At 49.6% G+C, this 27,294-nt stretch overlaps 4 protein-coding genes across 4 annotated transcripts in view; 1 reads left to right on the top strand and 3 right to left on the bottom strand.

The window, feature by feature from the left end:
* Positions 1-19,050, top strand: part of LOC128274182 (uncharacterized) — a 42,203-nt gene extending 23,153 nt beyond the window's left edge. Inside the window, 6 exon segments of the mRNA XM_053012290.1 lie at positions 2,004-2,137; positions 10,468-10,516; positions 15,381-15,671; positions 15,748-15,926; positions 16,006-16,209; positions 16,297-19,050. Coding sequence (XP_052868250.1) covers positions 2,004-2,137; positions 10,468-10,516; positions 15,381-15,671; positions 15,748-15,926; positions 16,006-16,209; positions 16,297-17,040 — 1,601 coding nt within the window. The 3' untranslated portion in view covers positions 17,041-19,050.
* Positions 19,051-19,280: 230 nt separating this feature from the next.
* Positions 19,281-21,215, bottom strand: LOC128269994 (uncharacterized). The gene is made up of 4 exons (XM_053007397.1): positions 21,110-21,215; positions 20,176-20,569; positions 19,659-19,874; positions 19,281-19,515 (listed from the first exon to the last, which is right to left on the bottom strand). Exons 1-4 carry the CDS (start codon positions 21,213-21,215, stop codon positions 19,458-19,460), a joined length of 774 nt encoding a protein of 257 aa, XP_052863357.1. The 3' UTR covers positions 19,281-19,457.
* Positions 21,216-24,055: 2,840 nt separating this feature from the next.
* On the bottom strand, positions 24,056-25,265 carry LOC128273613 (uncharacterized). Its single transcript, XM_053011618.1, has 3 exons — positions 25,108-25,265; positions 24,222-25,040; positions 24,056-24,162 (listed from the first exon to the last, which is right to left on the bottom strand). The coding sequence occupies exons 1-3, from the start codon at positions 25,251-25,253 to the stop codon at positions 24,075-24,077; spliced, it is 1,053 nt and encodes a 350-aa protein (XP_052867578.1). The 5' UTR covers positions 25,254-25,265; the 3' UTR covers positions 24,056-24,074.
* A 474-nt stretch (positions 25,266-25,739) lies between these two features.
* LOC128273083 (uncharacterized) lies at positions 25,740-26,988 on the bottom strand. The gene is made up of 3 exons (XM_053010998.1): positions 26,806-26,988; positions 25,922-26,740; positions 25,740-25,859 (listed from the first exon to the last, which is right to left on the bottom strand). The coding sequence occupies exons 1-3, from the start codon at positions 26,949-26,951 to the stop codon at positions 25,772-25,774; spliced, it is 1,053 nt and encodes a 350-aa protein (XP_052866958.1). The 5' UTR covers positions 26,952-26,988; the 3' UTR covers positions 25,740-25,771.
* Between the last annotated feature and the right edge of the window lie 306 nt (positions 26,989-27,294).

Genomic DNA, 27,294 nt, shown 5'->3' with positions numbered 1-27,294 from the left:
ACGCGTGATGACGCAATGCCAGCTCGGTCGGTCAAAGCACTTGCTGCCAAATGCAAAAATGCGGCCCTCATCGCCGCCCGATGAAATGAAAAAGCACCTTCATCGGCGCCCAGTGTACTTGGGTTTGGGAATTGAGTCATGACAGTTCGCCAATTTTGCAATCAGCATGGTGATTGTGTTTTTATTTGGACGGTCCCTTGACCGTCCTTGACATTGCGGTTACCGGTTACAACCTTCGACAGCTTAAATTGAATGTCTTCAGGAATACTTGATCGATCTGTTGTCAATTTGACAACAGGGTAAATCCATTTTATCCACCGATGGTTAGCTCTCAAATGAATCTCTTTCGCTAAATCACATCTCAATGAAGATTGGATCGAAACACTTTCGCAATTTAGTCGACTATGCAAAGATCTAAGCCATTCTTCGAATAGATATCTCGAAACTGGCGGTGTTTTGCGTTTGTTTTGTTTTCGTTTCCATAATCCAAAAGATACTAAGCATCAGTGCCAACGTTCCGCTTGGGTTGGGTTGTGCACTGTTTTTGTTTTACTACATTTTCCGAAAACTTACTGGCCCGTGTGGGTGTCGAAGATAAACACGTTTTATAATTCATTTGTGGGAACCTTTGCCCCCATCGCTCTAGGGGCAGTTGTTTTGAAACAAGGGGTGTGTTCCACCGATCCGTAGCAGCAAAACCGGCAAAGGAAACGACGATAAACGTTGGAAAACATGTTTGCAATGCAATCGATGGGTGTAGTGTGCTGTGAACCCCTAGTGAAAGAGAGAGAGAGAGGCGAAAAATACGTTCGATCATAGCAAACCGGTGGACCGGTTTGCTTTTTTGCCGATCGAAATACAAAACAACAACAATAATCCGCAGAATGAAACGTTAAACCACACCGGTCCCACCGGGCAGCAGCGCGCACAAGAACCGGTAGTGCTCGCATCACGTATTATGGAGTGGAGGCACGTCCCGATGGCGCGGCGATGGCGTCAGCGAAATGCAAATTTTTCGCTTCTATTTCGCATCGAAGAACATATGCACTCCCCTCCTCACACGCGCGATGCTTTGCACCCCCTGGCGGGAGAATATGTAAATAAGATTTTTGCGAGACCACTAGTCCAGTTGGTGGTGGCGTATGCGATGGGTTTATCGAACGGCGTCACCCGTTGATCATCGTACGCAGTAAAACTGCAGGCAAACTCTCTCAAACCGGGCATGGGGGCGCCATTTAATATCTTAATTGGATTCATTGGTGGGTGCGCTTGGGAAAGCGATACTTTGACAAATTGAGGAACGGACCTCGTCCTCGAGACTATTTTTGCCATTCGCGGTGGTTGTACAGAGTGGCGCACTTCCGTGCAGTGTGACGGCTAGCACAAATTGTTTGCCCGTTAGGTGGTGACTAACGCTGAACTTTCGTTTCATTGCAATTTCGCTACGCCACTGGGCGAGCGTCGAGGCCACTACTCCCTGACCTGCCCCATCGTCGGCTTTGTAATTATGACGTGTGTTCTAGAGAACACGCATTAGAACACACCGTGGAGTCGACCGCGCCTAGCATTTGCAAATATCGGCCCGCCGATCGAGGAAGTGGACGATACACAGCAAAGGGCTTCTCGCTTATCAGCGGCCCAGGTAGACCGATAGCTAGCGTGCGCTCGCCACCGTCCAGTAAACATATGCCGATCGACGGCGCCGCAACGACCTTCACGCGCGAATCGCCATCGTCATTGACGCGCGCCCGCACCCTTTATCGTGACTCGGCGGCGGCGGCGGTTCCTGTGCGCTATATTTGCAAATCAATTGGTTCTCCTACCGGCCGAAGACGACTACATCGCTGTGGTCTCGTAGGTACCGGTACCTCAACACTAACCGTGGGTTTACGGGCACATTCTGTCAAATGCATTCGTTGTCTTTAAAATCTTAGCAACTTTCTCGCATTTTTAAATGGTCCAAAATAATTGATGAATCGTTTTACCCCGTTTCTCACTATTAGCGGCTCACATGCGAAGAGCTTCCGCGGAGCTTGCAGAACGTCGTCGGGCATCGCTTGGAGCAACTCGCGGATTGCGTGCGGACGGAACACTCGATCCGTACCACGCCGCCATCCTGTTTCGTGATTCAAGAGGGGTAAGTACGGTCGCATTTCCAAGAGGGGCATTTCCCCGTTGCGCCACACTACCTGTTTCATTTGCCCATCCTATTGAGCCAACCCCCCCCACCCCCCTAATTATCGCATTACGTTTTCCGGTTGAGTTGGATTCTCCTTGTTCGGGATTTCTCTTAAAAACAATGACACGCGGCTTACACGAGGACGACGACAAAATGGTGCGCTCCCATTGCATACCTATTAGGCGCAAATCGTCGGCCAAATGCTGGATGTGCAGCAGAAAGGCTGTAAAAAAGTTCTTGAAGTTTTGGGCACCTTTTTTTAATCTTTCACAGGTCTTCCGCGTTTTGCGATTATATTGTTTGTCAATGGTGTTCTTGTATATTTAGCGAACTTTTGCTCGCCTCAATCTTCACGATGGCAATCAACATCCCATCGTCACGCACACAGAGTATACGAGAGTGGCAAAGAGTATACATCGCCTTGCCTCGCATCGCGCGTGTTACTACGGTAACGTGTGATAGTGACGAAATCGTCGGCCACTGTGTGCCGGATGGAAGAGTAATGTACAGTGATCTTTCTTCTCTCCAAAGTGTGGCCCCTCGTTGGTTGTTGCATCGCTACAATTTGGATAACGGACAATGCGCACCTACATATCCGTGACCCGTGCGGGGCCTGAGATGTCTCCTGTGCCCGTTTAAGTGGCGCCACCGCTCGTTAGGAGCAGCTCGCATGCCATCGTGACGCTAATTATTGTTTACCCGTTTTTTTTTGTTTGGCCGTTGTGTGTATGGGGTTAGTGAGGGGTGGGCACCGTAATTATAGAAATTTGCATTTAATATTGCAAATTATTGTTTGATTTAAACTATACATTTGTTCCACCAATGGGGATTTTCGATGAAATAAGGTGCTCGTAGAACCACTCGAATGAGTGGCGCGATATATCCAAACAGACCGTTGGCTGTTTCTTTGTTGTATGTACTGCTGAATCCTTTGGATACGATTCGCAATCATGGCCAGACTGCGCGCGTTATCTTTCAGTACCGAAGTAGTCGCTGCATGCGGTATTCGGATAGCGTTACTCTCAATTAAGATTTAGTCGTGTAAAAATTGTGCTACTTTCTTATAATCTATCCGATGGTTTAAAATGGTATTAGCTTATCTAATCGTAAACTTGTTCCACATTCGATCAAATGGATCATTAGTGATCGATACTGGACAAAGCTACTGATAAACTAGCAGGTCCGGAAATCTTTGTTGCGGCCAAAAGGTATGGTTTTTGTTCAAATGAACCGGCTTGTTAGTATGTTTACTTGACCGGCATATAGGCATGGACGTGGACGTGTTCCATCGTCAAAAGTACAACGGTCAACAATCCCACAGTCGATGAGGTCTTAAGTATGACATAATTGATTGCCTCGAGAGATGTGTACATAATTATGTACAACAAGCTTCGTTCGCTCTGCTTGATTCATTCTTGAGATTTGCTTATTTGTACATTCGTCTGGTTTGGGGAGCGTTCTAACCATGCCAACGACCTTTCTTGGACCTTTTGCTTGTGCAAAATTTCACGATCATCCGTTCGGTAGTTCAAGACAGTATTTTTGTAACTCGCTGAGATGTACCCCAATCACCCAATCAGTTACTGCTGTTGTTTTACACAATCTAGCACTGAACTTGAAAAAAAAGAGCCGGAAAACATTTATTTTTCCCCGTGTGTACTTTCTTATAAGCGATGATGATCCCCCTGACCGCCGTTGCCGTATTATTGTTCCTGGCCAAATATTCGGCGTTCGGCGTTTCCGCGGGCAGCACATTGCGTTATTTACAAACAGCACACCACCACCCTTACGGCAGACGGCGGGTCAACCCGCGCACCCCAAAAGACCGGAAAAGACAAAGACACACATTAGCACGTTCTTAATATGTACCGAAGCGTCGTCGCCCCCTCCCGGACGCTCCGCTGAGAGTGAATTTTGTCGTTTCCGAGGCGCGCGATGAAACAGATACACAGTCGTGCGTGAATGTGTGGTGTGGTGCTAAACAAATAGATCGCGCGGAGTTCAACCAGCCAGAGCCACAACACACGCCCCGATCTCGGTTGTGTGTACATTTTGCGCCGCAATCTTTCCCGCGTGCTCTGCTCTGCTGTGCTGAGAAGAGAGAAGATCGCGCAAAAAATTGCAATCGCGCCTCACGGCGGGCGGAAAATATGCGTAAGCCAGTCCCGGCCGTCGGACGGGCCCTTCTTATCGGTCCCAGCCCAAAAGCTTTGCTAGTAATTGTTGTTAACCTTCCGCTGGGTGAGATAAGTGACGCGCGCGTCCCAGGCAGCCGCGGCAGGGGGGCCCTATAAGTCGACCCGGGTGTACGCAAGTGTCGTTGCCTCCGGCCACACACACACACAAACACACACGATCGGTCCCAACAGCGGCACGGAGGCGTTAATCTACATTAATCATTGTTGCATTGATATGCTGGGAGAGCGCGCGCCGCACTACTCGGGAGGCGGCTCCCGTTAAAGGTGGTGCTATTTACTACCCGACCCGACCCGACCCGGTCGATCTACTCGATCTACTAAACCCCCCCCCCCCCGACGGAAGCTGCGCTGTGCGTGTGCGTTACGATCGTGTGAACCTTTCGAAGCTTTGCGTGGGGTGTCACGGGCCACGCAACACTGGAGTATGTGTTGTGTCCAGTCGGGGGTGCTTTTGTGACTGGCGTGCTGTGTGTGTGTGTGTGGGTGCCTATCACTACATGCCACAAGTGCGCCCAGCAAGGAATGCATCTCTCACGCAGTTCACAAACCGACACGACACGCTGCGAAAAAGGAGTCAATTTCTCGGAGAAACATCGACCGACGACCAGAAAGAGCAAGAGAGGGCGCGTTCGATTGGCACTAGGGGGAGGTAGCAGAAGGGGACAGGGAGGGCGAGGGGGTGTCGAAGTGTGTAGAGTGTATCTCGCGGTGGCGGCCTCGCAATCAGCACGTTTACCGGTCGCGGCGCCGCGCTCGCACACACAGTCGGAGTTCAATCGTTCGCGAGCCAAGACGCAAAACTTCTCGAGCCCGCGCGCCACTCCGCCGGCCACTTGGGCCACTCGTGAGCTGCTACACCCCGCTGTAAGAGACCGCTAGTGGACGAAGGATCTTCCGAAGCGCGCACGCTGACCATCGTGGTCCTAAAGCCTGAAAGTGAAACGATAGAGTCGCGATAGAGTGCTGCATCGTAAATCTGCGCGTAAAACACTCGCAAATCGTAAGAAAGTGCACCGTAGAGAGGAAAATAAGGATGTTTGTGATCGGATAGGAAAGGTCCTTTTGGGTGTGCGTGGCGTGCGATCCTTTTTGCACGTGTCTCTCTGTGTGCTACGCAATTGCGTTGCAAATTGTGACCGTTCGCGCGCGAGCCCCCTCTGGGGTGTGTCTATTATTATTATTTTGGTTTACAACGCGGCGGTGGTGTGCCAGGAGCGCAGAGGGTCCCCAAGAAAAGCTCGTCCGCTGAGCGCGCGTGCTATCAATCGCGCTTTGTACAGCTCATCGCGGCGTGCTATCACCACCATTCTCGGCCTACGATCTACGTTTTCGGTGTTCGGTGCAAGAAGATAAAAATAGCTATAAACAGAACGGTTGCCGCCAACCACACCGCCAGTCGTGTGTTTAGGGGGCACTGGCCCACGAAAAATCGGGGTGTGTTTGTGTCGGCGTTTGTGTCTCTGATCGGCCGCGGAAGGCTCGGCTAATAGAAACTCAATAAGTTACAATTGACGAGACGCGGTAGACGATGATGATGAATGCCAAGTGTCCAAAGTCTCTGTGGTCGTGCCACACGGCCCACAGGAAGCTTGCGGCGTCCAGCGCCCCCCATGAGTGTGACCTTTAAAGTGCGAGACATTCTTGAAGTTGAGACCCCTCGGCAGTCGGTCAGCGTGGTGAACAAGAGGGGTGTTTTCCTGACTCACTTGAATCTCGGCCCCCAAAAGAGGTTTTGGCGCGCCGTGGGCACGTTTTTGGACATTTGGGAAAGGGTCCTTGAAATTGCGCTTAAACCAGTTTATGATGGAATGAGGTCTGGGGCCGACATCTACCGACATCAGTCCTCGTTGCCTGCCCATTGACACTAGGCGGCGTAGGTCACGTACCGGTATCTTTACTCGCTCTCGCAAGTTAATGATCGTTTCCTTTATACAACATTTTTTGAGCTCCATATTAAGGTGTACCTCATAACGACGTGGCAGACCTTGAGGCAAGGAAGAGGAGCTAATAATCTTATTTGATTGTAGCCGCCGCTTCAACAATCCACAATCTCTCCGGGAGTGACGCACACTTTGGGGCTAAAATGTTGCAATATCCGCGAACGTGTGCGCCGCGGGCGCTCTCGAGATGTCGCCTGTCAGGTTGAATCCGGATCATCAGGTGTTGATAAGTGGATGGGATTAAAGAAAGTGTACGCCGCTACCGAAGGAGACCCTGCTGACCACCCCACCCTGACATTAAACACCTGAAGGAGAGATCCTCCCGGAAGAGATTATCTCCGGAGCCCTCTCGCTCCCCTCGTATCTCTCTGCTGTGGAGTGTTTGTGAAGACTTTGGCGGTTCTTTGACGGATCTTTCGTACAATTCTGTGTACGCCATTAAGTGCGCAATCCAACACGACGACGCGCTCTCCAGAGTAGCGAAGTTTGATAACGCGAAAACGTGATTTCTGGCTGCGGGTTTTGTTTTTCAACACGGTGCGCCCCTCCCTTGTTAGTGTCTCTCGGAGGGTCATGGCCATTGGAAAGGAAGAAAGACCCGTGACCCGGCTCCGCGGGCACCCAACGGTCGATCAAGAGTTAACCTCTGTTTTCGGTCGGTCGAGTTTTCCTGACATACAGGGGCCACGTCGACCACTCGCGCAATCTCAGTCTCAGACCCGGCCAGGGAGGCGATAATGAGAGTAGTATGTGCCGGCCAAATATTTACCTTCCGTGCGCGCGCGGCCGAGTCCGTGCGGTGTTTCTCCGGCTTTTTTGGCCGCGCTAGAGTTGAGAGAGTAGCCCCCTGGAGAGGAAGTCCACGCAGACGGGGGGCGTGTAGTGGGGGTTGTGATGATTTGCGTTTTGTTTTTGGCTGCTACTTTTTATTTCGGGGCCACAAAATCCTACGTTTCCTCTCCCGGTCTCGGTATCTTATCAGCAGCGCATTCGTTTTGTGAGGCGGGGGGGTCTCCGATCCCCTTCCCGGACCACTGGGGAAGTTACTGGTAAATGATCGTTTATTTTTGGTCGCGAGTTGGCCAAAATTGCACTTCGTACACCCAACACCGACCGGGGGCTTATACACCACCGGCGGGAACCTGGGTGGGCATTAAAAGATTCCCATTTTATTACGTCGGTCTTGTTGGATGCTTTGTTTGGCTCCTTTTTCGGTGCGAGCTGGTCGGTCTACAAAGTCGACGTCAGAAGCCTAAAGCGACACACGTTTTTCGGCCAGCTCAGAGCCGTATATCGTTTACTAGGCTGTTCAATAATTTCGTATGGTCGATAAGAAAACACATTTTTATGGTTTGAAATACACTTTGTTATTCAGTATGGTCTCCCTGAGCATTAATACACTTGTTCCAACGAGATTCCAATTCTTGAATTCCATCCCTTAGGTGAGAATCTGGAAGGGCTTCAAAATACGCTTCGCTAATGTTTTTGTTGCTAATGTTTTTGGATTTCCTTGACGTGGATCTTGAAGGCTTGTACGTCCACGTTTAAACTCAGAAACTCCCCTTTTTATTTTTTAATTAAAGGCGAAGAGTCCTTATACACTTTCAACATTCCTTCATAAATTTCCTTTGCTTTTAAACCTTCCAAAAATAAAAATTCAGTCACTGCACGATACTTGATTTTTCCGTTTTAAAAAATACTGTGACACGTCGACACTAAATGGCTTGTAAAAAAAAATTAAGTGAACGATTGAAATGAAACTTCACATACGTTCATATGAAGAGTGTACCAACATACCAAAAGAAATTAGACTCGTAGCAGTGCCCTCTGTTATTGACCATACGACCTTAATGAACAGCCTAGTTTGAACTAAAATGTCTAGCTTTGGCTGGATTCGAACAGAGTCCACCAGATACACACGTCCATGATGAATGATCCTACGGATAGACCAAAATCTGTGGTCGAGAGTGGTCACGATCATTGTCTCAGTGTGTGCTTGGTTAATCCGGCTACGTTCACATTTTTACTATTGATTCACACCCCACTAATTGATCTCACATGTCCCGTTTCTGACGTGACCAGAAAGGCGGCTAAAACTGCGTCGCCGCCACCACGGATGGTCAGTATCCAGTCAGTGATCGGTTGCTCACGCTCACGATCCAGCCATCTTATTGCAACTGCTCATCCGGCTCCTTTATTGCTTCTTCCTATATTCACCACCACACGACGCTGATCACGCCGATCGGTGCTGTCATTAACCCGTCCGTTGTTGATACGTCTCGTTAACCACCTCCCTGCGGTGTGTGTCGGGGGTCTCCCTGGCAAAAAAGTTGCATATTCCACACGGCGATCCGCGTGCATGTGAGGACCGGCGACGATGAGCGCCGCCTCACGGAGCCGGCGCGCTAGACGTGTTAAAAACGGTAAAAATCTATCTTTGCACCGACGGCGACGGAACTGCGCAAATTTCTTCGACACATCCCGCGTGCGCTCGCTCCGAGGCGGTGGTGGGACTGGTGCTAAACAGTGACGGGCCGAGCGGGGAGGGTGTTTCGGTGATGGATCACCCATTTGGCACCACCACCAAACCGACCGAACCGACCGACCTCTTCGATTGAGGCCGCGGGCGGCCGGGCCGGCGCAAGGAAGACATATGTTGCATTTTTTCATTCGCTGCCCTCTAATTTCGTAAACAAATAGCAAAGGTTTTGTGGTCGGCCCCAGCGGCGAGAGAAAGAGGGACGGAGGCTCAGTTAGTAGTTCCTCTTTCGCGCGTGCAGGTGGCCCCGCCGATGCACGGATCGGTCGGGCCGGCAAAAGATGGGATCGGTCCCGATGGTCGAATCGAATGATCACACTTTTTGGGGTGTGTGTTACCAACCGCCGCAAGCGATCCGGAGTTTCCGGAGAACGGCAGCACTCGCGGGCCAACTGCCATCAGATGCGCAGCGACGGCCCGATTTAGGATGTTACTGAAGTGTTTTTCCATCCGCTTTTCTGCTGGTTACAGGGCCGTGTGTGAATTCTGAAGTAAAATATTGACCAAAGTTCTAGTGTGTTTGCCCGAAACAGCCGCGAGACTTTGCGCGCCTCCGAATGCTGGACGGCCTGTGGACTCTCCAGTGCATTCGGTCCGGGGATTATATTGAGTCAGTGAAATAGTCAAACGAGAGAGAGAGAGAGAGAGAGACAGTGGTGAACATGTTCCGTCGCTTTTCGCTGTTCGATACGGCGCCACCGTCGAGCACGGTGTCCGTGTCGCGGCCGAAACCACCCATTCCGGGCCCGAAGCTCCAGCACACGGTCTCCTGCAATGCGGTTCCGCTGCCGGAACGGCGTGTGCCTCCGCCACGCACCAGCCCGATTAACATTGCCAACGTTCCGGTCGTCGTTGCCGGTGCCACTACCGGCACCACTATCGGCGTGAGCCCCGAGAGCATCGCCAACGGTAGAGGAGTTGCCCATCTGCAGCGAACCGGCTCGTCGACGGGCTCGTTACAGCTACAGCAAACCCCGAGCCATTCTCCGGGATCGGTCGGTTCTTCGGCGTCCGCCCTAGCGGAAGCAATAAGTCCCGGAGCTGCTGTTGGTGGTGGCGTCGTCGGAAATGTCGGCATCAAGCGACTCTCGTCCTCACCGGCCTACCATCGGCAGCAGTCGATCGGGTCGGCTCCGACCAACGCGACCAGTGCGCTCCTGCTCCAGCAGCAAATCTACGCCGCCCAGGTGTACCGCAGCAGTTCCCACCGGAACGGAGGTCAACACCAGCAGCACCAGCAGCAGGCCAATGGTGGTGCCGTCGTTGTCCCTGCCTCCGTCAACGTCACTGCCAGGGAGCGATATGGTGCGCGTCGCTCGATCAGCACCCCGGTTTCGCCTAGTCAGTTCAGTCCACTGTCCTCGTCCGTGCCATCCAGCGTCAAGTACTACTACAACTCGCCGACGTGGTACGCGCGCTTCAGTCACTCACTCCGGAAGAACATGTTCCGGCGTTCGACCAGTGCCCACAACCCGCAAAACGTAATGCTCGTCACCCTCCTGTGACCTGTGTCCCTATGATATCCTTCTTTTGTCCTTCTTCTGTAGTGCTGTATCTTGGTTTTCCCGTTCCTCACTAATGTTGACCATTTTGTCCGTTTTCTCTTTCCAGCTGCCCGTTGCCGATCCATTCCTGGAGAAGGTGCCCCTGTCCGATCTAGGTGAGTGTGCTTCTTGAGTCCGCCAAAAATGAATGAAGTCAAGTTCAAGCTTGACTGTTATACTTCTTACTTGTAGCGAGAGAAAAGAGAACACAACATTACAGGGGCGGTTGAGTATTTATAGAACTGACGTGATCAATCGCTTGGCGGCGGAGTGGTACATTAATTTATGTGCAAAACCACTGCTATTCCCGAACGGTTGAAAGATTGCCAGAAAATGTCGCCAATTCCAACGAATGGATCCCTCTCTTGGTAAAGGGTGACATCCTTGAATGAGTTGAGACAGCTTGCTTCCTGGTAACAGCGAGAGAAGTGAAAGATAGTTGGCTCACTTGAAGAGGAGACACTCGCAGCAGCGAAACACTAGAAAATAGTGGCCATTGGCGAGATACCCGCGTCTTGTAGACGTCAAACTGTTGACTTTTGACAGTACTATGATTTATGTGTCTACTGCGATGGATTGTCACACCAGCGTGTGTTGGAACTTCACCAACAAGCGCCGGCTCCACGACGCGACGCCCGATGGCCTACTGTGGTTACGAAGTTTCAGAACGACACACCGTAGTAGCACAAGCCCCCATTCTCGCTGTATCTGTCAATCTGCGGCGAGTACCTGCGCTGTGCCCTATCGGGGGATTTTGGGGGGTGCGTTTGGCGTTCAAACAACATTCTCGCGCGCATGTGCTCTTCTCGAGATACACGATCTTGAGATAGCGCCCCCCGGCATGGCATGGCGCACTATTTTCGCGACCACCACCACCGTGTTGTCCTCGTCGCGGGTCCCTCGGCACATGCGCACCAGTAGAAGCGCGCGCAAGGAGAGGGAACCTTGAACAGTTGGACCGTGGATGCGCCGCGCGCGCTCTTCGTTTTGTCGGTCACGGTGGTCGGGGGTCAAGATCGGCGCACGGTGGCCACTCGGATCGCCCAACCCCAGCTAGCCAGCCAAGCCAGGCGGGTGGCCAGTGGTTCGTAGAAGCTGCGCAAATTGCCATCCCGAACGCCCGGGCGCCGTCGGTCGCCATCATCGTGTTTGTTGTTGTCGTCAGTGAGCGCTCGGAACCGCGCGCGGAACCTGGTCCGCGCGAGTAGGATCGCAAATTAGTCGTTGCTCGGTCGATGTTTGGAAGTGTTCTACTTCTGCTACACACTAACCCGTGTGGTTCGTTGATCGGCCAGCTTTCGCGCACCGCCGGTCTTTGTACGCGCTCCAAAAAATCGTGATTCGTGAACCTTTTCGCGTTGGAATTGGAAGACGGGAGTCGGTCGCTGGACCGTTCGTTCTGCTGCTGGTGGTCGCCTTAGTTGCTACTTCCGGATTCGTGGCGTGTCTTTTAGAACCTTTGGTTGAAGCCTCGCGGACGCGACCCGTCACCGTGCCTTCGTGATATTGCGTGTACTCTCTTGACCAACAGTGATATATCCGTCCCTATCCGTGTCGTGTACGAAAGCTCGGTGTTTCTGTAGTTCAAGATCTGTCCCTGCACTCTACGCTCTCGCAGTGTTGTGTAAATATTGTCGAACCGACCGGCTACTAAGATTTCAATTTTTATTAGCACCCTCATCTGACTTTTCTTACACACTCGTAGTTTGTCTCGCCGCAATCCTTAGCGTTCTCTGGTTGCTTCGATTAAAAAGCAGTTTCTTTCTCCCATTGGTCCAACCACTAATAGAATGTAAAATCTGTTCACACCTAACACGGGAGACCTCCCTATGTTTGGATCGCAAACCGTAAAAAGGTGTAAAATATTTAACTACACTTTTCTCGGCAAATACTAAACCCCTGAGTAGAGTTGTGGTGTGTGGGTCGCCTTCACATTTGCGGTGTAGGAAGAGAGCATGATTGATGTAAAAATAGCAGCATCCCTCCCCATTCAAGCATATTGGAAATCAGTTGCTCCTCGGCCCAAGTATAGAGTAGTGTAGTTCCGTGTTCCGTCCACTTCCTCTGTGTCATTGCTCTGTGTTGCTTGCATTCGTGTGTGTGTGTCTATGTCGGTGTTTGTTCGTCGCTCTTGTGGTTGTTTTTCCACGGAAAAGTCCGTTTTACCAGCGTCGTCATATTCTGAAATGCGAAACGCACACGGAATCTGTGCTGGGCGGCCTTTGCTCGCATTCCTTCTTCAAGTTAGTGTGCTAACTCTGGTCCTCCATAGTTGCGTCATGACGTCATGATAACCCGCGCGTCCATCTATTCCGTCGGACGCCAATTACCTCCGTATGGGGGCCGGCGGAATGCTGGATGGATGCGCCTGATGATGATCGCGCCGGAACGCGCATCAAGTGCCGCGAACAGATGGTCGCGTCGCCACTGCCCAGCCCCGGCATTGACAGTGGCAGAGGGAAGCTTATTTATAGACCTAATCATGTGTGTGTGTGTGGCGAGAGATTGCTGCCTTTTTCTTCATGACGACGTCTTCCTCCCGATGTATGATGGGAAATGCCACAGTGATAAAGGAAGGATTGAATGGCCTGTCACAGGGAGGGTATCGTTTCACAAAGCGGCACGGTCCCCTCGTCTATTCGTCCCCAAATTGGGCATGAATCACAGTCCGCAACAGTCAGCTGTTAGCGCGTCGCGACCGTTTATTGTGTCGCGAGCGCCGCCCAAGGAGAGGAGATATTTTTAATACAAGCAGAGATCGTAAAGAGGTTCTGCCGCGCATCGCCTCCTGTGTGCTCTAGATGATGTCTAGACGCAGCGAAACCAGAAATGGGCGAAAGACTTATCGCCTCTGTCTTCACCTTTTTGATGGTAACTTGACAGACCGTGTCCGACTGTAGGAGTTGAGTATTTGACTAATTATTCGCCAAGCGCCGTGTCGTTTGCCTTTGTAAGGATCTTCTGCTATGCGATACGTGTGTGTCGTCCCGGTTGGTTGGTCTTTTCCCACTCCATTTAACCAACAATTCGAGAACCATTTTTTAAAGACACAGGCCACTGCAGCCCATACGTTAAGGTAATTTACGGGCCGAATGAGAAATCTTCTGACACGGCTTCTTCTCGATGCGCAATGACATTTTGATTATTCTGCGAGTCGCACAGATTGTTAATGTTTCTCATCGCACGCGCGGTAATGATCCTGAGCAATCAAGACAGAAATAGAAGATTTTTCTTCGCTTCGCCGATTGCTGCGATTGCAGAGTGGTACTTGACACAAAATATCCACCACTTTAGAACCAATTTTTCAACTCCCTATTAAGCAGACGAGAAATTGAACTGTCCTAATTCGTCAGCTCTGCGCGTCCTCCGTATTTAGCTCCTCTCCCACACGAGGAAGAATCGGTGCGACATTTGCTGTTGTTAGTTATTCGCGCTTGTCGAGAAATTGAAAACGAATTTGACATTCATTAGGTGTTGTGTGCCATCAATTAGTGTCAGCCCAGTAGGAGCACCTAATGCTAGCCAGCCAGACATAATAGTGGCCTCGGGCCAAGACAGAGCCAGACTGGGTCCCGAAAATAAGCACTACTGCGAGGTAGACACACTGCTACCCGCCCGCTACTACCAACTTCCTCATCGCGATTGGTCGCGTTGTTTATTATCGACATCTACTGTGTCCCACCAAGTCCTTTTTTGATGCGATTGATTATCTTTTAATCCACACTGTTAAAGCAGTGTCAATGGGAATTTATCAAGATCGATGCAAAAAGTTAGCTACAATGAGGGGAAAACAAGTCCGAGTTCATAAAAGTCCATAAAACGAGTTCTCCTTCGCTTCAACCTGTGGTTGATGTCTGTGACGTGTGTGTCGAGTGGAAATAGTAACATACAAATGTACGTTTTATGTTAATGCTCCCAATAATCCACCAACAAACGTTAGCTCACAAACCCCGGCCAGTTCCGCACGTTTCTACCCCACTCTCATATGCGTAATGGATCCGGTGATCGGTTCCTGGGATAGTTTAAGCCCTTTCGGAAGTGGCATCAGCATCAGCATCGGCGTTGACAGCAACCAGCATCTTAGCAGCAGTGCAACGCTCACCTGTTCCGCTTGCACTAGTGCCAGTAGCCTTAGTCAGTGTGGTAGCAACTGCTGTATACTGTGTAACCATAGCGGTGCCGATAACACGGAGCACCGGAGCGGCGGCGGGCTGAGAAACAAAATCTGAAAGTATCTTCTGTAACCAAATGTTTTACTAACAACCATCCTTTGCACGCCATCATCCCTTGAACCATCTTCTCGATCGTTCCTCCCTTATAACGGCATGTCAAACCTTAACCAGGGCACACTGCACTCGGTACAGTACTTTAAGCCACCAATAAGCCACAAGATGGCCTTCTTCTAACCGTCACAATTTGGTCACTGAAAGTTCACCAACATCCCATCGTGTGTAGAGTACACAACAACGAAACCTCGCGCGCCTCTCTTTCTTTGGTTCCTCTGGATGCTTATTGTGTTTCGTTCTACCGTTCGTTTATCTCTCGCTCACCCTGCGTTCGCTCCGTCCGGTGATCCGCCCCGTGCAGTGTGTTATGTGAATCCAAACTTTAAAAAAATTAGTAACCCTAAGAAACGCTCCAACTATGGCTGCAGGCGGCGCTGGTTTGCCGGCCGGGAGCCATGGCCCACGTTGCATTTCTATTCGAACTACGCCGGCCGGCTGGTTCTGGGGGCCGGCTATCACGATTTCTTCAACACCGAAACGTACCCGCTGGAGAGCATAAAGGAGTTCGAGGCCATCTCCACCGCCTGGAAGCTGCACCTGGCGGAGCTACTGAAAAAAGGTTACTGCGCTGCGATTGTGGCGCGCTCGATTCGGTTCTTTGTCCCCACTCGACACCGCTCGCTCTAAAGCTCTTCCCAAACCATGACCTGCTCGATCGCTAACCCGTACAACCTCTTTCGCTTTTCGTTCACAGAAGAGGATGAGTCACAGATTTTCGTCAAGTTCTTCCGATTTCATAAGTGCTACGATCTGGTGCCGACCTCGGCCAAGCTGGTCGTCTTCGATACGCAGCTGCTGGTGAAGAAAGCGTTCTACGCGCTGGTCTACAACGGGGTCCGGGCGGCACCGCTCTGGGACTCGAAGCGGCAGGAGTTTGTTGGCATGCTGACGATCACCGACTTCATTAAGATTCTGAAAATGTATTACAAATCACCGAACGCGTCGATGGACGAGCTGGAGGAGCACAAACTGGACACCTGGAGGAGTGAGTTCTCGTCGATCGCGCCCGCGGGACACGCAACAAAACTAACCTCCGTTTACTCCCCCCTCGCCACCAACAGAGGTGCTTCAGGAGGACGTGAAGAAACTCGTCAGCATTGGGCCGGACGCTTCGCTTTACGATGCCATCAAGATGCTGGTCCACAATCGCATCCATCGATTGCCTGTGATTGATCCGGCCACTGGCAACGTGTTGTACATATTGACTCACAAGAGGATACTTAGATTCCTATTTTTATACGTAAGTAATGCTGGTTCTTGGTGGCCCCTCCCCGCCCCGGGTGCATTAATTTCATTTTATTCTCTCCCGGGGGCTGCAGATTAATGAACTACCAAAGCCATCGTACATGCAGAAGACCCTCCGAGAGGTGCGCATTGGCAGTTACGACAAAATCGAAACGGCAACCGAAGACATGAGCATCATCACGGCACTGTACAAGTTCGTCGATCGCCGAGTGTCCGCCCTGCCGCTGGTGGACAGCGAGGGACGCTTGACGGATATTTACGCCAAGTTTGATGTTATCGTAAGTGTGGCCCCGCCTGTGGCGCTCGTCGCCCATTCGAGAGATATTCGGTTTGTAAAGCTTTCGCTCTTTCTCGATTCTCGCCAGAATTTGGCCGCTGAGAAAACGTACAACGATCTGGACGTGTCGCTGAAGAAGGCAAACGAACATCGAAACGCGTGGTTCGAAGGCGTACAGCGGTGCAAGCTGGACGAGACGCTCTTCACCATCATGGAGCGCATCGTGCGGGCCGAAGTCCACCGGCTCGTCGTCGTGGACGAGGAGGAGCGGGTGATCGGTATCATTTCACTGTCGGACATTCTGCTCTACCTGGTGTTACGCCCGAGCGGGGACGGTATCGGCGACTCGGAGTCACTCCGCGCGACCGATCCGAAGCTGATGAAGGCAAACTCGCCGCCGCTCGCCAACAACAGCGGCGCTGGTAAACAGCTCCTGCTGGCGGGCGCCAAACGCGACAGCAACGAAAGCATCGAAGAGGAGAAGGAAACCACCGAAGAGGAGGACGAGGAACGACGGTTGGCGACGGCGGTGGGATCGATGGCGGTGAACGACGGCGAGGACGACGAAGCACACAAGACTGAAGCGGTGACCGATGATACGCCAACGGCACTGGATGATGTGGAAGCAACCGATGATAGCAGCGCCCCGGAGACGGCAGCGGCCGAAGAGGAGATGGCCGAAGAAGCGAAAGAATATCCGGAGGCCGGTGGAGATGGTTCTCCGGTTGATCGCGCCAGTGCCAACGATTCGCCCGTTGCCCCCGAGATGCTGGCCACCACCGATGTCCCGCTGGCCACCGTCCAGCGTGAGGTGGGACTGGTAAGCGAGTAGAGCTGTGTGTGCAACAACGCAAACGTTCCATTCGGTGGTGGCGATTCGGGCTTCACTCCGTCTGCGCTGTGCTGTGCGCTTACTACCGATGATATGTATGTATGTATGTGTGTGTGTGGGGGAGGTCTGTGTGATATACAAAAGCACCACGATGCCGAACGCGTGGTCAGAATGGGCAATTTGCCACGAAGAAGAAGAAGCTGATGAGAAAGACGGCGTGTGTCGGTGCCGGCGAGCCGAGAGAGTTTCACTACGGACACGCGCGCAAAGTACGCCTAACTGCGCGACGCAGCAGCAAAATGTGTAAAGCGAAGAAAGCGATAACAAACGATAGTGTAAGTACAAAACCAATAGTGAAAAACGTAAGCGCTTCAACCAAGCAGCATAAAACAAAGTAGTGTGACCGCGAAGCAGGATAATAGTAGAATCCGCCGAGCCGCGTCGCGTTTGATAGCGACAGAGAGGGTATTGCAAAATATATCCACCTGTTTGCTCTCCGCACAGCGAATGATCCATTTGCTTAATACAAACACACTCCGATCGCCAGTTCTGCTATTCCGCATACCACACAATATACGCTAAATATTGTAGAGGAAGCATCGAGAGAGAGAGAGATACCAAAAAGGAACAAGAAAACAATGCAAACAATGGCGCAAAGCACACAAGGACGAGAGTTGTAGAGAGACCGCCCGTGCGATTAATCTCACACGAAATTAACTTTCCTTTCCAAACGCGCGCACTAGGCCCACACGAATACAGTTTACATGTTTTAATCTTCTTTTAATAAACTGCCGGAATATAATTTTACTTGGCCCCATTTTCAGTTCCTCACTATCTCAGGCACAATAAACTTTGTCCGTACATTTTGTTTTAGGCGTAGTGTGTGAGTGACACTAACAAGATAACAACAATTGCTTCGGAATACTATCTATCGGAAGGATTTCAACTCTCTCCTACACAGAGCGCCACTTAAAGGAGGAAGGATTGTACCGGGAACGCGCACGCGGGTTTTTGTTGAAACTGTGATGCGCGAATTGTGAAAAATTCGATCGGTAACGCTCTGGCGAGAGAAAAGTGAAAACCAAACTTATTTGATAATTATTTAAAATATTAGCGTAGAGTAGTGAAACACACGTTGCATGATGCTGTGTGCACCGGTGTGTTGGAGCGAAACGAAACCCAGAAGCATAACTTGTGAATAGATAGGACGACACTAGGAAACGAATACGACAACAGCGATGTGAGTAAGCGATCGCGCTCCGCGGCTGGATTTGGCAGCCCAGACAGAAGAGGCAGGACACGATTTTGTTTTGTTTTGGGGTTTGGTAACTATTCCTCAGTCCCCTCACAATGATGCTTCCTCTTTTAAAGGTGACCCTTTGTCGCACGCGAGCACATTCGAAAAAAAAGCGTACACAACACTACTCATTCTGTTCCATCCATTCGGTTTCGTAGCGTGAAATGGTCGGTGGGCACGGTGCAACAACCGTATCCGCACGATGGACAGTTGTCGAGAAGGGAACATGGAACGTTTGGAATGAAGGTAAAACCAAAACAACAAATGCGCGGGGGCTAGCTGGCTGGAATGGTGATTATAAAAGAGTAAGCGATAAGGACACACACACACACACAGGATACACACCCAAAAGCTCTTGTGCTACTGATAAGGTGAGGAGAAAGGAGAAAATGCTCTGCTTGGTTACTGTTGTGTTGTGCCTCAAAACAAAATGCTTTTCCATTTGTGTGTGGGATAGTAGAGAGAGCATATTGGATCGATCGGATCGAAGGGACAGTCAGAAAAAGAGAGAGTAGATTGTTGGTGTCAACACCACACCACAATTCACAGTGCCGATTGCCGGTCACTGTGGGAGCCTAACGCTGAAACAGAGAGAGATAGAGAGAGCGAGTGATTGGGTTGTTGAAAATTGTGTATAAAACAAAACCTCTAGTTATGTTGTTCCGCTAAAACAGAAAAAGAACTAATAAAAATAAAAAAGTTAAACACCTCGAACCTCTAACACCGAGAGGCGCTGCTTAAGCTCTTGTGTAGAACAATATCACCCCTTTATGAAGGATGCAGAATGCAGAATGGGAACGGCTTTCTTTCGTGCAAATTCATCAAACACTATACTTATAAGGACTGTTTTTTTTATTGAAAACAACATGACTCTATTAAACTCTAAAGGTCACTTACAACAGTGACACTAATGGAAAGGATATTTGGTGACAAACACAGGGTGTCATTCTTTTGTATCTATTCTTAGGGCGCTGTCTCGCAGTGGGATTCCGTTCACACAGCTCCATTGGACGGTTAGTTGGTGGTCCCCGTAGATGATTAGGTTAAAGGATTTGGTGGAACACGGGAACAAAGGCGGGTGACGAAGAGATCGGTAAGATCACCCTCACTCGCGGATCGGTTAGCGGGATGATGGCGGCGGATAGGAGGCGGTGGCGTTAGCTTTGACCGTTTCTAGGCTACGAAGGAAAAGGCAAGATTATGCGAAACACGGTGTTACGATCTGTTCTCTGCACACGATACACGTAAGGACACCGCCGATCGATCGGTGGCCGCCATCATCGCGTGTAGTGTGTGTAAGTGTTGTCGGTGCTCCGCTCACAGCTCCTCGCGAAGCTGCGGTGTGGAGTGTGGAATTTCGACCGTTTCAACCGTGCCCCGGACACGCTGCTCCGGCATCGTCGTGCCGTTCCGGAAGCGGCTCGGCACAAACGTCACCGTGCCCGACTCGCTGTGCACCGAGTTGTACTCGTTCGGTGTCTGTGTGTTTACCGACGGATCCGGACTGGTGAGTGTAATGCGCGACGCGGGTCCGTCACTGTCGGGGCGGTGTTGAGGTTTTTGGTTGTTGGCGTGTTTCGGTGGTGATTGTTTATCCGTTCGTGGTACAATGTTCGGTGCATCGGGTGTTCGTGTGTTGTGAAAGTGCATGTGGAGAGATAAATGGGATGGTTGAATACAACAGTGCCATTGTTCACAGTGTCCTTTCGCGCGCACAAACGGAACTGGCTTAACATTAATCAACGGACAAACGGCTACACGCCGTGCGGTGTGGGTAACTCTAGAGCCCAACTACTCTGCTTCCGCAGAAGGGAAAGGCGCCAATACTACATAATTACCTATCGCGAGCCTGAATCTCGGAGCTCACGGTAACGCCCCGTGGCTTCCGGAAGTCACACTCGACGGCGAACGCCGCGTCTCCGGGCGTCACGATGTCTGGATCGTGCTGGACGACCACGATGTTCGAGTACACCTCCCCGGTGTTGATCGTTTGGCACTGGTCGAGGTTGAACTTCATCTCGAGCGTACGGGCCGCCCGCTCCGGTTTGACGAAGCACGGTTTCGTCTGCTTGTAGTAGCTGCCCCGCGTGTACATCACACCCTGGAAGTCCTCCTCCGTCTTGAGCTCGATGCGCATCGAATCGGCACCGCATCGCAGGTTCACCTTCTGCACACCCTGCGTCGATGCGTCGATCTTAAACTGATCGCCCAGATCCTGCTCGAACAGGCTTTCTGTGGTGTAGGACGGGACAAAGTAAAAGGATTGTATTTTAGTTGTGTTTTAAAGTGTTAAATATCGCATTGAATCTCTCCGATTGTCTTCTCAGGCCACCGTTCTCATTTCACACATTCAAATCATTGTCTACTTTTAGTAAAACAGCTTGAAATGCATTTCGAATCTGAAGGCAGAACTTCCATATCGCGCCCAGGAAGGTTTGCATTGACGCTTCAAAACAGCCTAGCTCGGGTCCCAGCTGTCAGAAAGAGGTAGTGAACTGAACCGTGGCCATCGTGGTGAAGCCAGAACCACCAACACACGTGCCCCACGCGAGAATCGGAACCGGTTTTGGGGCTCACTCTAGCGTAACCACCTGACCGCAACGATGATGATGCGACGCGTAATCAACGTGTGCCGAAGGAGATCCGTTAGTTTGCTCGAAAGGGTGAGTCACGCCGCGCAAGTGTTGCAATCGAGAAAGTCAGCGAGATATGTGTGCCAGCATTTATTTTTCTCCACGTTTCAGTCATCACGCATAATGCCCGTGCGCTAACCTTCTGGTTTGGTATCCGATTTGCCTGCAGCCGCGACATGATGGTACACCGGGAGCAACACTAATAGGCAGCCACACCAAACGGTAGAAGATGCTATTTTGGCCATTGCCTTTTTTCTAACTATTTCAATTCGATCGTTCTATAGGTCACTACACTTTCGGGTGATTCACTTCCCGGGTTTTCCCGAAACACAGTTTCTTAATTATTTGCAAACAGACCGCTGACCGCTGACCGCGATTCGAACAATCCTACGTCTATGCTGCTCTACGCTGGTCTACAGACTAACCACGATCGTGTGCGATCAGTCGAATGTTATATACGCACACAGGAGAGTGTGCTGGTGTGCCGTGGAGCGGGAACCGAACTTAGTTTGCCTCCCACCGGCACTTCGCGATCGGCAGCATTCGGTGTGCGCCGGGGAACACGTGCGCGTTCCATCACCACCAACCACGTGTGTGTGTTGAAACGGCATCGTCGCGATGCACTTTTCGCATCGTTTAGCGATCGATGTTTATTTTTTCGCTTCTAGCATTTTGAGGAACACGCATTATTCCAAGGCGCGTCTAGGAAGCACATTGGTGGAAGCGCATTGGTTGGCGCGCGATCGGTAACGATCGCGTTTCCTGTGCGTCGTGCACCGGCGCCTTGCGTGCGTTGCGTGTTGTCAATGGGATGGTGCTTTGTTTTTACGATGGCCAGCTATTTGCCGGGAAATGCAGACGAGGCAATGTGACTTTGCGTAAGACTCAGGGACAATTTGGTTCCTTTCCGAAACAAGCGTTCCGTGTACTATGCAAGGTATGACGATCAGAAACGGTTGACCGTTCGAAAATGTTCCTCAATCGATTGGGTTGAGCTTTAATGCCTTTATTCATGCAATAGGCACACCGGTCATAGCTTTGCTATTAGATAGTAATACGGAGGTGGATCTATTGATACAAAATTTGAGTACTGTTACAAGAATATTTATTTTATCTACCGTGAAAACCCCAACAGAGAAAGGCGCGGAACTGTTTACTGTTTTGAGAATTCTTTTTAATCAAAGAAAACACTTTCTCCCTTCCAAAACCTTCTTTTGCATCAGCCGGCATAGGTGGCCGTACGTGGCAGGTTGCCGTGACGAACCGTTCTCTCGTCACTTCCTAGACAACCGGCCTAATCACGGCTTCCTTTTCGCAGCCCCTTAGGCTGGCCGCAAAAAAAAAACGAGAGCCAAACCACAGCCTTACCGCGCGCCGATGGGTCGAAGAATAATTTGCAATTTACAATTACCTTCCGCGGGTGGCTATCGGCGGCCTTTTGTGTGCAATAAAAGGGTTTGTTTGCGGTGCTGCTGCTCCATCACCGCCGCCGGGAAATGGCTGTTGACTCTACTCTGTTTGCTGCGAAGTTTGATGGTTTTCAGCTTCCATTACTATTTTGTAAAAGATGAATAGTTTTAAAGTATTCCTGTTAATATCTTTATACGGTTTTTATCACAAACTTTACATATTTGGGATTTTTATTATTTCAATGAAGGCATGCTAAACCTTGGCTACGTGTTTTCTTCGAATGGTTCAAATGCTTTTCATTTTCAATCTTGTTGCTGGCAGTGAGCAGTGCTATGATTATGTTTTTCGTCTTTCATTGTACGTCGCGCTTCGATCGTTTCGAGCAGAAGTAATAGGCATGGTCTTTGCACTTGGACTTGGCCACGAAGCCGAAAAATTGGAAAAATAATCACCATTCATCACAGGCGTTGCCCGCCACAAACTGTTTCCTCCAAAACATCAAGAAAGTTGCCTCACCCGGCGGCAACACGGGAACGGTTTCGATAAAAAGTGAATTGCTAACCATATGAGCGCAAAGCGGTCAATCAAACCAGTGTTTATTGTGGGCCGTGGCAGAAATAGGCAGGAAGAAAACAAAAAACGGAGCATAATTCATGTTTTATTGGCTCGCAGCTTTTGCCGGTTTGCCACGCGACTCACTAACATCTTCTTCCTACTCGATGGCGTAATCTCAAACACGACCGGCGAAAGGGAAGTTCTGTGACGTCGATTATGTCACACTCCACAAGGAGAGATCCGCCTGGGTGCCGAGGGGTGCCAGGCAAACTGTATCGGTCAGTAATTACTACCTTCACGCATGTAGCTACCGGCTGCGGTACATGATCGATAAGGTTTTTATCGTTTTACAAACACTCCCGTTCCTATCGCCTTTTTTTCTTTACACTTGTTTCGTTGACTTGATAGAGTTTACGTACTATGAAAACTATGCAACGACATTTTGGTTTCGTTTACAAAACATAACCAAAATGAACAAATCCATTTTTCCACTCGTTTGCGTAGGGATTTTTCTGCAACCATTATTCTTGCAACGCCGTTTCCTTGTTCCGCATATTCCGCGATACGATAAGGGAAAGAAAAGTGATTAAAGAAAACTGCACAAAACATTTCATCAACACCGTCGGATGACGATTGGCGGACGTTGATCGATCGCCTGATGGTCTTCAACCGGTCCACGACTTGGCATCGGAAGTAGGCTACTAGGTAGCGTAAGTCCTCCGTAGGAAACCACCCCTGGGGAGCCGTGATAAACCGGTACCTGCTTCCTTGGTTCCAGCAATCCGGAAGCCGCCAAGCAAGTTCGGTTACATCAGTACACAACAAACCGGTCCATAAGTCCAGGGGTCCTGCCTACCTGTTAGGGGCGCGCATCAAGCGAGACAGCATCAGTGAGTCCACTAAGTCAGTAAGTCAGTATGCGCCATCTCGCCGGTAGAAATGAGCGGCTTTGGGCTTGGAAAATCCGGTACAGCGTATATTTACCCATTTTCCCTCTCTAAGACGAGCTTCGGGGCTAATTTCAGATTATGTAAAATTAATAGCCGACTGGTTTAAAAAAATGGCGGTTAATGAAAGGGAAATGAGAAGACACTACATTATTTTTTACTAAATCGCTTATGCGTTTATCGTTTATATGATCACTTGTTGGTCAATGCTTTCATGGCAGCCCTGTATCGTTCTAGTTCGATTCCATCCCAGTTTTTGTGCTGAATTTTTGGGAAAACACTGCAAAACAGAAATGAGTCAATAACTTTAAAACATCCAACGCATCCTTTTTAACTTACCTTTTCATTAAATGCGTCAAAGCTTCAGACTCTTCCACGGAAAGTCCTTCGCGGTAGGCTTTCAAATTGATCTCCACTAGCTTCTGCGTTTGCATGCCAGCGAGGAACGTCACCGGACCAGCCAGCTGAACGAAGTGGAACATTGCCAATTTTCCTAGCTCAATCCCTCGCTGTGCGCAGTATTCCGACGCTTCCCGGCATACCGTTTTCATCTGTTCGTTAGCCGGATGCCAGGGCTGAGGACCCGCGTTCGTGAGCAATCCCAACGCATGTCCGGCCGCACAGATAACGGCTAGCTTATTTTGCAAAAAGAACGGCAAGTAGTTCTTCAAGGAGTTATCGATCAGTGTGTTGCGGCTGTAACAGAGAACAGAATCGAACCGACCGGGAGCACTTGTGATCACTTTCTTCAGAAAATCCATTGAATAATCCGACACTCCTATAAATTTGAGCTTCCCTTCACTCCGTAGCTCTTCCAGTGTGGGCAACGTTTCTTGCAGCACAAGCTCCAGACTGGGAGAGAACTCCACGTCGTGTATTTGAACGACATCGATACAGTCGACGCCAAGAAGTTGAAGACTTTTTTCAACGCTTTCTCGCGTTTTTTGTGCACTATAGTCGAACATTCCCTCGAAGTTCCGCTCATAACGACCCACTTTGGTCGCCACATAGAATGCCTGGCGTGGAATGTTCTTAAAGGCAAGACCAAGAACTTCCTCTGAACGCCCTTGGCCGTAATATGGAGCAGTGTCGATATAGTTTATTCCTTGTCGGACCGCCATCTCGACTGCTTTGATTGCATCCTCCACGTCTAGGTCGCTGCGAATGGAATGCAATATTGAACGAATATAATTTTCACGCTGTACGAAATATAGAAGATTCTTACCCGAACAGATGGCTCAATGTCGCACAACCGAGGGATACTTTTGAAACCATCATTCCGGTACATCCGAATGGACTGTACTCCATACTTTTCACGTGTTTTTCACTATGGAAACCGTTGACAAAAGTTGCAGGAAATGATGGAGCCATTTTAGTGCAGTTTTTTTAAAGACGGATGCGAAGGTAATCGGGGGTAGTCACTGAATGTGATGCCAGCGAGTTGTGCTGTTTGATAGGAAAATTTATTTCTTTTTATAGTTATCACTTATCAGCTGAACTCTTAGCAGCCAGCCAGATAAGGTGAAAGAAAGAAAGACATCATAATAATTGTTTACCAATAGATATGAAAATAGAAAATCAACAACAGAAATAGAAGCTGATCAACAATTGATAGCAAATGTTAGCTCTGCAAAGTACTTCGTTATGCAAAGGGCGTTCGTGAAAGGATGTTCTCTGCACGGAATAGTCTTTTCGCAAAATTCAGTAATGTCATTATCAGTAAGAAATCGTCTGCGTCCAAGAGCGTATTCAAAGAAAATAGAAAAACGCAAATTATGATGATAACAGGTGAATCGTATTCAATTTCGTTCTCATTAGTTGTATTTCTTATCTTCACTGTATAACACTTATAATAAATGCCCAACACATCACTTGATGGGTTACTGTGATTACTTGTTGGTCAATGCTTTCATGGCAGCCCTGTATCGATCTACCTCGATTCCTTCCCAGTTTTTGTGGTGAATTTTTGGAAAAACACTGCAAAAACGAAACAAAAATCAATGTTATTAATCCCGTTCAACTCACCCATTTCAACTTACGTTTTTATTAAATGCGTCAAGGCTTCAGACTCTTCCACGGAAAGTCCTTCGCGGTAGGCGTTCAAATTGATCTCCACTAGCTTCTGCGTTTGCATGCCAGCGAGGAACGTCACCGGGCCAGCCAGCTGAACGAAGTGGAACATTGCCAATTTGCCAAGCTCAATCCCTCGCTGTGCGCAGTATTCCGATGCTTCCCGGCATACCGCTTTCATCTGTTCGTCAGCCGGATGCCAGGGCTGAGGACCCGCGTTCGTCAGCAATCCCATTGCATGGCCCGAAGCACATATAACAGCCAGCTTATTTTGCAAAAAGAACGGCAAGTAATTCTTCAAGGAGTTATCGATCAGTGTGTTGCGGCTGTAACAGAGAACAGAATCGAACCGACCGGGAGCCCTTGCGATCAACTCTTTCAGAATATCCATCGGGTAGGCCGATACTCCGATAAATTTGAGCTTCCCTTCTCTCCGTAGCTCTTCCAGTGTGGGTAGTGTTTCTTGCAGTACTTCATCCAGGCTGGGAGAGAACTCTACGTCGTGTATTTGAACGACATCGATACAGTCGATACCAAGAAGCTGCAGACTTTTTTCCACGCTTTCTCGCGTTTTTTGTGCACTGTAGTCAAACATTCGGCCGAAGTCCAGCTCATAACGACCCACTTTGGTGGCCACATAGAATGCCTGACGTGGAATGTTTTTAAGAGCGTAGCCCAGAACTTCTTCTGAACGCCCTTGGCCATAATAGGGAGCAGTGTCGATATAGTTTATTCCTTGTCTGACCGCCATCTCGACTGCTTTGACTGCATCCTCCACGTCTAGGTCGCTACGAATGGAAAGCAATATTAAATACATTTCGTTCACGCTGTTCGATTCAAGCAAGATTCTTACCCGTAAAATTGGCTCAAGGTGCCACAACCCAACGATACTTTTGAAACCATCATTCCGGTACATCCGAAAGGACTATATTCCATACTTTTCACATAATTTTCACTGTGAAAGCCCTCGACAAAAGTTGCGGGAAGTGCTGGTGCCATTTTAGAGCAATTCTATTTTGTCCACTTATCAGTTGAATCCTGCCATAACGGTCAGATAAGGTGAAAGGCTAACAATTGATGAACAATAGAAATCAGCTGATAGCAAATGTTCGAAGCAAAAAACCAAAACAAAATAATCTCACCAACTGTCAAACACGGACACACCCGACTGAAAAGCGAATTGTATCGTTCGTGCTCTTTATAATTTTCATGGGGCGCATCAGAGAAAATCAAGTTGCTTCACGTCCAAGCTTTTCGTCCTTAACTAACAAACATTTTAAGGCTCTTTTCACAAAAAACGCTTTTTTTCTGGCGTATTTTTCGAAATCAATTGATCTAAATA

Source organism: Anopheles cruzii, chromosome 3, assembly GCF_943734635.1.
Source record: "Anopheles cruzii chromosome 3, idAnoCruzAS_RS32_06, whole genome shotgun sequence".
In the NCBI taxonomy this organism is placed as follows: Eukaryota; Metazoa; Arthropoda; class Insecta; order Diptera; family Culicidae; genus Anopheles; species Anopheles cruzii.
The sequence above is the reverse complement of the archived record's forward strand: the minus strand, read 5'-3'. Positions and strand labels throughout refer to the sequence as shown.